The sequence below is a fragment of the Cavia porcellus genome, unplaced genomic scaffold (assembly GCF_034190915.1).
Source record: "Cavia porcellus strain 051 isolate PalLab524CR breed Dunkin Hartley unplaced genomic scaffold, mCavPor4.1 scaffold_1, whole genome shotgun sequence".
NCBI lineage: Eukaryota > Metazoa > Chordata > Mammalia > Rodentia > Caviidae > Cavia > Cavia porcellus.
This window is the reverse complement of record NW_026947484.1, coordinates 121,399,334-121,410,726: the sequence shown is the minus strand read 5'-3', so window position 1 is coordinate 121,410,726 and position 11,393 is coordinate 121,399,334. Positions and strand designations below refer to the sequence as shown.

At 39.2% G+C, this 11,393-nt stretch overlaps 1 protein-coding gene across 1 annotated transcript in view; it reads left to right on the top strand.

Annotated features, from left to right (window-relative positions):
- Positions 1-2,495: 2,495 nt before the first annotated feature.
- The window catches only part of Dbt (dihydrolipoamide branched chain transacylase E2), a 47,179-nt gene continuing 38,281 nt past the window's right edge, over positions 2,496-11,393 (top strand). The window contains exon 1 of the mRNA XM_003478963.5: positions 2,496-2,628. Within this exon, the coding sequence (XP_003479011.2) occupies positions 2,578-2,628 (51 nt within the window). The 5' untranslated portion in view covers positions 2,496-2,577. The remainder of the gene's footprint in view (positions 2,629-11,393) is intronic.

Here is an 11,393-nt window from a genome sequence, read left to right as displayed (position 1 = left end):
TGAGAAACAGAAGTAAGGCAGTGTCAGTAGGGTTGAAATACAAAAACTATATCTCACATTTTAGATTTATATTAAAGAAAATCTCCTCTGAAGAAGGCCTGTCTATTTATTTATTTTGCAGCTGGTTATTGGACCCAGGGCATTGCACATGCTAGACAAGCACTTTACCTCTGAGAGGGCAAGCCTGGCTTGCCCTTTTTAATTTCTGGCTCTCATGAATTCCTGGCTCTGACTCTTTCCCTGCTTTCCACCTACTTCCAGTGGGTAGCAAGAGGGGAACAAACAGGCAATATGATATAAAGACTAGCCAAGAGGGTAGGTCGTAATCAGTATTGTATAATGCTACGTTAAAACCGTGGACTTGATGTTCTTGTCTTTTTGGCCAATAAGAAAACAATGTCTTGAGAATTGAAGTGACATTCTAAGCTGAAGGAACAAGTGACAGAGTTGGGCTAAATCCTGGCTCTTCAATTATCTACAAAGAAACAAATGGTTTCTGATATCAGATTCTTCAACTGAACATGGAAGTCAGAAAAACAGTGGATTTATACAGTATTTTCAAAATCATGCATAACTGACAATAACCATTAACTTAGAATTAGATATCAGGAAGAATTATCTGTCAAGAATGACAGTGAAGTACAGAAAACAAAATTTTCACATGTATAGAAACTGAATTTAACATCTACATATATTTTTAAAAGGACTTATGCTTTGCAGAATAAAAAGCAGCCTAGAAATAAAATCTAAAACAAGAAAAAATGATGAACTAAGAGGTTGTAAACATGTAAATGAACCTAAACAAAGGATACATAACACCAAATAACAAAAGTATGTAAGAGGTAGGTGACAAAAGTTAAAGATTTCTAAGTTAGGGGCTGGGGATTTAGCTCAACGGCATAAGCGCCTGCCTTGCAAGCAGGCAGTCGTGAGTTCGATCCGCGGTACCGATAAATAGAAAAAAGACAAAAAAAAAAAAAAAAAAAAAAAAAAAAAAGGATTTCTGAGTTTTCTCTTGAGAGTTAAGATAATTTAAGACTAAGATAAGCATGCAAAGCAAAGTTTCAAGGGGGATTACTAAAATAATTGTATAATTTCCAGTGTAGCTGTAGGAGGAAAATAGACAAAAAAGAAAATATAATGTCATTAATCCCAATGACTCAGGGGGCTGAGGTGGGATGGTCACTTGAGCCCAAAAGATCAAGGTCAGCCAGGACAACATAGTGAGACACTGTCTCTTCCTGGTTTGTGTCACATTCTCAAGTCTCCTCAGCACTTGTGGCTTCACTCTCAGTTTCATGCGTTACTTTCTCAGAGACACATTGTCCTGCTGCTTAAGTCTTCTGAAACCTGAACACAAGCCTCCCTGACCCAACTCTTGCATTCTGCGTGTCTGTAAAACCAGCACCATGTGGGTGATGCTACGGTGTGCTGCAGGTTTGAGCAATAGCTGGACCATTAAGGTTACATTACATAATGATTACATTCCTTGCGGGGAGTTAGTAGATGTACACATTTTAATTTCTTTTTTCATCTCCTTCCCTTCCTCTCCTCCTCTCCCTCCATCTCTTGCTCCCTTTCCCATGTGAGAAAGATCTGTAGCTCCCTTCCTCTCCAACTTTGCCTTGTCCTTCCTTACTGTGGAAATGAAAAGTTTTTCAAATAGGCTTTTTTGATCTCGATTTTTTAGTATAAAATCTGACTAAAAGCAGCAGGTCGTTTCCATAACACATACGTCCTGAATGTTAAGCTGTTCTCTTGAAGAAAAAAAAAAAAAATTGATGGTGGTTAGCTGGATCGTGATTTAAACAAATTGTAATCAGACTTATGGAGACTGTTGAGCTTTTGTAAGACTAAAAATTAAAATAAAAGAGGGAGAAGTAACAGCCCTGTTTGTACTATAACCATTAAAGAAATCTAATGAACCAAAAGTTAAGGGGTAGGAAATGTGGTCCGAGGTTGTCACTGGCTAATTGTACCAAATTTTGTGGGAAGAGACCATTTATTCTGCACTCAATAAACTCCCAGCTCTGAAACAAGTAATGGTGCAGAGCCTTGCCACAAAGTATAAGAACGTTCCACTTTTCTGTAATCACGGTAGTTACTGTACAACTCCGAGAACGATGTTTTCCTCCTTACCCCTCATGTCTCCAAGTGAGTGACCTTTCTCTGTACTCTTATTCCTATTCCTGTACTCTTATTCTTATTTCTCTTAACTCTCTATTCCTTCCTACCCCCACCCCACCCCACCCCCACCCCCACGCCCACCCCCATTAAGTGAACTAAAAAGACCTGGGTTGGTGCATAGGTACCGAGGGCCAACCGTGCCCCCAGAAATTGGATCCCAACTATCCCGCTCCACCCCGCCTTGGCTCGCGGGCGCCCTTCCCCAACCGGGTTGCCCCGCCCCGTCCCAGCCGGCCGCGTCCCGTCCCGCTCGCTGATTGGCTGCGGGGTGGGCGGCGCGCTCCTGTGCTCCGCATTGGCCCCCAAAGAGGCGCGTCAGTCCCCGCCCGGATCGCTGTTCTGCGCTGAGGTCTCGTCCAGCTGCGGTGCTGCTGTAATTTCCGGAGGAAAATGGCTGCAGCGAGAGTCCTGAGGACGTGGGGCCGGAGTGCTGGGCGGCTGGTAAGCAGGTCGGGATGGACTTGAGATGCGAGGAGCGCTGTGTTCAGAGTTGTGTAGGAGCGGCGTCTTGCTTTCTTCTGCGAACGCCTAGCAAGGCATGATGGAGAGGTGCACTGATGCGTTGCCGCCGGCCGAGAAGCTGGCGAGGACACCCGGCTGGAAACCCTACTTTCCCTTCCCTGGCACATTTCCTTCTGCAGTGACTCGGTCGTCCCCTTCTCTGTGTATATCCCGAGATCAACTGGCCCTTCACTTGTGGGCCTTTCACTAAGCACCTTCCAGATGCCACACGTGGTGATGAAGGCTGAGGAAACAAAGGTGTATTCGCTCACTCGGTATTTCCTGAGCATCCAAGGTGCACCAGGTACTTGTAATAAGAGTTCTGATCTCGTTTACCTTTTCGAAAAGACAGGTCAAGCAAAGAGCGTATCACGGTACCTTCTTACCCAGAGGCACTGCGAGTTTGAACTTCACCTGTTTTGAGGGACAAGGTTTCTCTGTTTTCCAGGTTGGCCTTTAACTCACTACTACATTAGCTCAAACTGGCCTCAAACTCGCAGCAACCTTCCTTCTTCTGCCTCCCATTGCTGGGATTTCAGGAATACACCACACATCTAGTTAACATCACTTTTTGTTCCCATGTCATACCTCGTAGTATTTGAACACTTTATCACCCACCCCCTCTCCCCATTTCACCTGCAGTCCCCCCGCCGCCCCTTTTTTACAGTCTTTTAACACCAAGAGCAAACACATTCCAGGAGTAACGTTTCTTTGCGCATCTTCTTTTTCATCACAGCCCCTCGCCTCCGTTTCTCTAGATGTTCTTGCAGTAGTCAGCTCCAAGTCCCAAAAACTTCAAAAGCCTGCTGTGAATCAGATACTAGGGATGCAAATATCACACAGATAGGCGCCATCCCTTCCTGCCCAGAGACTGCAATCTTTCAGTGAAACCAGAGAAAAGAGCGGCAGCAATAGGCGGAAGCAGTGGTATAATGGGACAAGAGCACAAGCTATAGTAGGGACATCTATGGGGGATTTAAGGTCAGACAGAAGGAATACTGATTAGCTCGAGGTTTGTGGGGGATCGGTAGGAGGAAACCAAAAGAGAGCTGTCAGTAGCACTGTACTGGGTATTGGCTACCCTTCTGTAGGCTATCCTGACACTGGCTGCCTAGTATTCTTCTTCCTATATCTTTGGCCTCTTTCCCTACACAACTTTTTTTTGTTTGTTTTTTTACTTTTTATTTTGTAGGTACATTTTAGATATACAATATACACAATGATAACATTCGTCATAGGGAGTTTGTACCTATATGTGATATGTCTTGTTCTTTTTTTCCCATTCCCCTCCCTTCCCTTCAATCCCTCTTCTTTATTTATGAAAGCTTTGTTTCCATTTTTGCCTTCTATTTTTTTTTCTTGTCCCTTCTCTCCATTATCCACCCCCTCCCTTATTCTGCTTCTCATTTGAACATTTTCTGCTTATTTCACAATACCTATTACACATTTTGGTCCTTATTTGCACTTGTGGTTTCTCACACCAGAGAAACCATGCTATATTTGAACATATATGTCCAATTTATTGCACTTAAGATTATGGTCTCCAAGTGATCTATTTAGCTAGAAACATCTCCAGCTTATTCTTCTTTATGTAATACTCCATTGTATTTAAAAAAAAAACACATCTTCTTTATCCATTCATCAATTTATGGGCATTTGGACTGTTTCTAAGATTTGGCTATTACAATCTGTGCCACTATAAACATGAGTGTGCACATATGTCTGTGGTGTGATGCTTTTAATCCTTTTGGGAAGCTACCAAGATGGGAGAATATCTGGGTTAGAACCTCTAGTTTTAATTTTTTGAGGAATCTCCACTCCCTATACAACTTTCCAAAACAGCCATGTGCTCCATCCATAGGGACATTTCAGTCAACCATAACATATAAATTATAATGGAGCTGAAAAATTCCTATCCTGTAACATTTTTACTCTACCGTTTGTGTTAAGATGTGTGGCTACACAAGTGCCACTGTGTGTTATGGTTGTCTGCAGTGTTCAGCACATTAACTTGGTGTATAGGTCTGTACCCAGGAGCAATAGCCTGTACCACATAGCCTAAGATGTGGTAGGCTATGCCGTTGGGTTTGGTCTGCGTATTAGAGGCTGGCACAGATAAAGCCACCTAAGGATACATTTCGCAAAACATATACTTGTCATTAAGTGATGTCCTCTGCACTTTTCCCACTTTCTGAGTTGTCTCATCCACTTTGAATGTAGTTAACAGCCCTAAAGTTCCCCAAGCTTCCACCTAGGTCTGTTCCAGACCCACTATATCATACTGCCTGAGGAATCTTCACTTGCATGTGAAGGTGTTTTTCAGCTGCAAAAATAAAAATCTAACCAATAAATAAGAAGTTAAGTATCTGTGGATGGAGCATCCCTAAATTTGATGACAGCTGGCATTGATAGAGTGGCACATTATCATCAGGCAGAGACTTCACTTGACCTTTCCCTCCTGACCAGAAAAGGGCTAGGACAGCTGCTGCTTCTTTTTTCTTTTCTTCTGAGACAGTGTTTCACCACGCAGTTCAGGCTAGCCTTGAACTCTACAGAGCCCAGACTAGCCTCACAGACTTGAGATGATCCTCTTGCCTCAACCTCCCAAGTGCTGGGATTATAGGCATGATAGCTTCTTACTAAATAGTCAAAGTAGGAGAGAAAAAGAGGTGAATCAAGCTGATTTGCTGGCTAGAGTAGGGTTACATAGCCTAGTGCCACTCGGTGCTATTGCAAGGGAGCTTGGAAAAGTCAACTGTCAGCCATTCCTGCACGTTATCTGTGAAGCCTTAAAGACACGCCAGCCCTCTGGGCTCCAAAACTGAACCTGAAAACCTGTTTCTCTTGATTGTAGCCTGTAACTTTCTCTGAAGAATCTAAGCACCATCCTCCACTCTGCTCTCAATTGCAAAATCCTGATCTTTCCTAACTGGGCCCTCTGCCTCAGATTTGTGCCTTTCTCTATCACATAGCCAGGGCAATCTTACCAAGTGAGACTCACGCTGGGTAATGTCATTTTCTTGGTGAAGACTGCCTTCAACAAAAATGTCTGAAACTGAGAATATTTATGATCTGTGCTTTTCCAATTGCTCAGGCATCATTCTGTATTATAAACTTGTTTGTCTCAAATCTGACTGATACTGCCACACTTTGTTCCACACCAAAGTAGACTGGAATTATATTAAACAACTTGAGTAAATGAAACATCGTCACCTACCTGTCGTGACTCAGTTGCCAGACCTTTGCGTATGTATTTCCTTTGTTTTGAAGACTCTTGCCTTGTTTCCTAAGGCCATGTATGCAATGTGGCTCTGCTCCTGGGTTCCTCCCACTTCTCCTTCAGGTTTTACTTCAACATAAGTTTCTAGGTTCTCTTCCCTTGGATTTCCTTGACATGTTTTTTTTTCTGTTGTAATACTGTGTTAGTCACCTTTTCCTTGTCTTTGTCTTGTATCTGCTTTTCCACAGAGGTAAGATTATGTCCATTTTGTTCCATCTATAATCCCAAGTGCCTGGCACATAGGTGCTCATAAATATTTGTTGAATGATTCAGTTAAAAAAAACAAGAGTTTTGTTTTGTTTGCAGGAGTAATGGGGTACACCTGTAATCCCACTTCGGAGGCTGAGGCCGCAGTATAACTGAGTTTGAGGCCACCCTGGGGTACATGGCAAATTCAAGTCCAGCCTGAACTACATAGTGAGACTATCTCAAAAAAACAAAAACAAAAAATGTTCTCCCTTGTCTTCTTTTTAAAATTATTTTAGAGAAGGTAAAACTAAGAACAAAACAGAACAAAGCAGATCAGGAGAAAACAATATGACATAGATTTCAAAGCAAGACAACAGGAGATCTACAGTAGCTACCATAATGTCTCTTGTTTTCTTCTAAATAGTTGTGCATACCTTCATACACAATAAATTCATACAAGACAAACTAGTTTTAAACTGATCAGAACAAAGTGATGAAGGTATGATAGGCCTTCAAACCCAGACAGTAGGGAAATCAACAATGGCTGCCATAATGTCTCTAGTTCTCTTCAAAATAGCTGTCCATACCTTCATGTATGTTGAAATTAAACAAAACAAAACAGACTAAAACCACTCTAAACAAAGAATAATAACATTACTGGTTTTCACAGCATCGTAGGAAATCAGAAATGGATACCATAATATCTCTTTTTCTTCAAGGTACCTATGCATTTGATCATGCAAATAATATAATCAATTCTTTTAAACTGTTCAGAAGAAGTTCTATGCATATATAAACCTCTACATGTATACCTATCCTTTCTGTATTAGAGGGAAAAATAAAACAAAACAAAACAGATTACTACAAAAGCACGAAACAAAGACAAATAAGTAACAATAGCAAAGAGGCCAAAACAATGACCATATAGGCCTTCAAAACAAGATGGTAGGAACATAACTAGGGTTGTTATTTTATATAATGATCTTCAGGAGTTCCTCAGATCACCATACACTAACATGCACAATTGTTCCAGTCCTATGAATGTTAACTGTTTTGTTCTAAGAACTTGTAGAATTTGTAGCACAATCATCTTAGCTATCCTAAGTGTTTATTTAATTTTAGATATTTTTTCTTTTCCCCTCCTTTTTCTTTTTCCTCCTTTTCCCTGAGATATTTTTTTTCCTTTGAGCAGATTTTTATCTTTTCACTGTATTTATTAAAGATTTTTTATCTTATGTACTCTTACTATTTCTTAGACGAGGGAGACGATGTGCTATTTACACATGTGAGTTTATTTCACTTATGAGTATGGTCTCAAGTTGCATCCATTTATTTATAAATATCTCAGTGTGATCATCCTTTATTGCTGAGTAATACTATATTGTATAAAAATGCCACATCTTTTTGATCCCTTCCTCAGTTGATGGGCATTTAGGTTATTTCCAAGACCTGACTATTACAAATTGTGCTGCTATAAATATGGGTGCACATGTGTCACTGTGATGTGATATTTTCAATTCTTCTGGGAATATGCCTAGAAGTGGAACAGCTGGGTAAAATGGGACTTCCAATCCCAGCTTTTTGAGGGACCTCCAGCCTGACCTACACAGTGGTTGCACCAGTCTGCGCTGCCACCAACAGTGCAGGAGAGTTCCTTTTTCCTCAAAGCTTCTCCAGCATTTGTTGTTGGTAGTTTTCTTTATCTTGGCCATTCTTTCTGGAGTGAGATGGAATCTCAGTGTGGTTTTAATTTGCATTTCTCTAATGTTCAATGATGCTGAACATTTTTTCATGTGTTTATTTGCCATTTGTGTTTCTTCATCTGAGAACTGTGTATTCATGTCAGATGCCCATTTTTGGATTGGGTCTTTGAATTTTGGGGGTCTCACTTTTTTTTAATCCTTTATATGTTCTAGACAGAAGACCTTTGTCTGAGGGACAGTTGATTAACCTTTTTTCCCAATTTGTGAGTTTTCTTTTCACTATGCTGGAGATTTTTTTTGACATGTAAAAACTTTTTAATAAGATATGATCCCAGTTATTGATTCTGGGAATTATTTCCCATGCAGTTTGATTGGTTCATGAATTCTCTACCAACACCTATGTCTTCAAGATTTCTACCTACTTTGTCTTCCAGCAGATTTAGTGTTTCTATTTTAATATTTAAATCTTTGATCCATTTTGACTTTAGTTTAGTACATGGTGATAGACATGGGTGTAGTTTTAGTTTTTGGCATATGGAAGGCCAATTTTTCCATTATCATATATTAAAGAGGCTATCCTTCTACCAATGAATGTGTTTGGACCCTTTGTCAAAGATAAGGTGGCTGAGTATGTTTGTAGTTATAGTTGTATCTTGTATTCCATTGATCTTCAGGTCTGTTTTTATTCCAGTACCATGCTGATTTTATTACAGTAGCTTTGTGGTATAACTTCAAGTCAAGGGATTGTGATGCCTCTTGCCTTACCTTTGCTGCTTACAATTACCATTGCCATTCTAGGTCTCTTCTGGTTCCAGATGAATTTTAGGAATGATTTCTCTAGATCTTTGGGGTATGCTAGTGGTATTTTGATTGGAATTGCATTAAATCTGTATAATAATTTTGGGGGAACAGCCATTTTTGCAATATTTGTTCTTCCTATCCATGAACAAGGGATGTCTTTCCATTTTGTGAGAGCCTCTTCGATTTCTTTTCTCAAGGTATTATAATTTTCCCTGAATAGATCTTTTACTTCTTTTGTTAGATTGATTCCTAAGTATTTCTTTTTTTTTTTTTTTTTTTTTTTTTGGATGCTATTGTGAAGGATGTGGCTTCTCTTATTTCTCTTTCAGTGATTTTGTTTTTTTGTATAGGAATGCTATTGATTTTTGAGTGTTGACTTTGATCCAGCTACCTTACTAAATTTAGTTATTATACCTAGGAGTCTTTCAGTGGAGTTTTGGGGGTCTTCTATGTAGAGTATCATGTCATCTGCAAGTAATGATAATTTAGTTTCTTCTTTTCCTATCCTTACTCCTTTTATTTCTCTCTCTTGTCTAATTGCTCTGGCTACTAGTTCCAGCACTATATTGAGTAGGAGTGGTAATAATGGACATCTTTGTCTTGTTCCTGATTTTAGGGTAAAGGATTTTCAGTTGTTGGCTATTTAATATGATGCTGGCTGTTGGTTTGTCATAGATGGCTTTTATCATATTGAGGTAAAGACCACCTATTCCAATTCTCTGTAAGGTTCTTATCATGAAGAAGTGTTGGACCTTATCAAAAGCTTTTTCTGCTTCTATAGAAATGATCCTGTGGTTCTTATTTTTGGCTCTATTGATATGGTAGATTACATTTATTGATTTGTGTATGTTGACCCATCCCTGCATTTCTGGAATGAATCCCACTTGGTCATGGTGTATAATCTTCTTGATGGTTTGCTGCATTCTGTTTGCCAATATGTTAATGAGAATTTTTGCATCTATGTTCATTAGGGAGATTGGCCTACAGTTCTAGTTTTTGGTTGGATCTTTCTCTGGTTTTGGGACTAGAGTAATACTTGCTTCCAGGAATGAGTTAGAGAGAATTGCTTCCCTTTCAATTTCATGGAAGAGTTTGAGGAGTGTAGGCAGTAAGTCTTCTTTGTATTTCTTGTAGAATTTCGCAGTGAATCTGTCTGGACCTGGGCTTTTCTTTGTTGGTAAGGATTTAATTACATTTTCAATATTGTTAATTGAAATTGGGTTATTCAGCAGTTTTACATCTTGATCCAGCTCTGGTAATTCGTATGTTTCTAGGAATCTGCCCATTTCTTCTGTGTTATCAAGCCTATGAGAGTAGAGGTTTTCAAAACAGGTATTGATGATCTTCTGTATTTCCACAGAAAATCTGTATTGATTTCACCCTTTTCACTCCTTTTTGCATGAATTTGAGTTTTTCTTTCCTTTTTTTAAATAAGGTTAGCTAGGGGCTTATCAATTTTATTTATTTTTTCGAAGAACCAACTCTTTGTTTCATTGATTCTTTGTATTGTTTCTTAACCTCTATTGCATTGATTTCTGCTCTGATCTTTATAATTTCCTCCCTTCTTTTGCCTTTGGGCTTGACTTGCTCTTCTTTTTTTAGATGTTTGAGGTGTAGCATCAGGTGGTTTATTTGTGTTCACTCTGTTTTCCTGATATGGGAATTTACTGCAATAAATCTTCCTCTGAGGACTGCTTTCATTGCATCCCACAGGTTCCAATAAGTTGTATTTGTATTTTCATTTGCCTGTAGATAGTTTAATTTCTTCTGTGACCCGCTGGTTGCTCAGGAGTGTATTATTCAATTTCCATGTGTTTGTGGGGTTTTGCAGTTTCTTTTATCATTAATTTCTAGTTTCATGGCACTTTGATCTAATAATTTCAATTCTTTTGCATTTACGTAAGCATGTTCTATGAGCTAGTATATGGTCTAATTTAGAGAATGTTATATGTACTGCTGAGAAGAATGTATATTCTGATATTGTTGAGTGGAACACTCTGTATATGTCCACCAAGTCCATTTGTTCACAGATGTGATCAGTTCTGGTATTTCTTTGCTGATTTTCTGTCTAGGTGATCTGTCCCTTTGTGTCAATGACATGTTAAGGTCTTCTGTTATAATTGTGTTATTGCTTATTTGATCTTTCATTTCTGTTAATATTTGTTTTGTATAGCTGGGTGCTCCTGAATTTGGTGCATAGATATTTAAGATTGTTATCTCTTCCCCTTGAAGTTTTCCTCTAACTAGTATTAGTGACCTTCTATATCTCTTATAATCATTCTTGGTTTGAAGTTCACATTGTCTGCAAACAGTGCTACCTCTGCTTTTTGGGGAGGGTTCCTGTTGCATGAAGTATTGTTTTCCATCCTTTGACTTTCAGTCTGAGTTTCCTTACCTTTCCACTCTGCTTAATTGTTTGCCTTGTTTAGTGGTTTTTTCCTATGTCTATTTAGAAAGTATTTCAGTATTCTTTGCAGGGTTGGTTTTGTGGGCATGAAGTTCCTTAGCTGTTCTTTGTTATTGAAGTATCTTATTTCTCCATCCATTTTGAAGGACGGTTTTTCAGGGTACATCAATCTGGGTTGGAAGTCATTTTCCTTTAGGATCTAAATACTTCACTCCATGCTCTTGTTGACTTAATTGTTTGTGTTGAGAAGTCTGCTGTAATTCTGATAGGTTTTCCTTTATAGGTGATCTGTCTCTTGTCTATAACAGCTTTTAATAGTCTATAC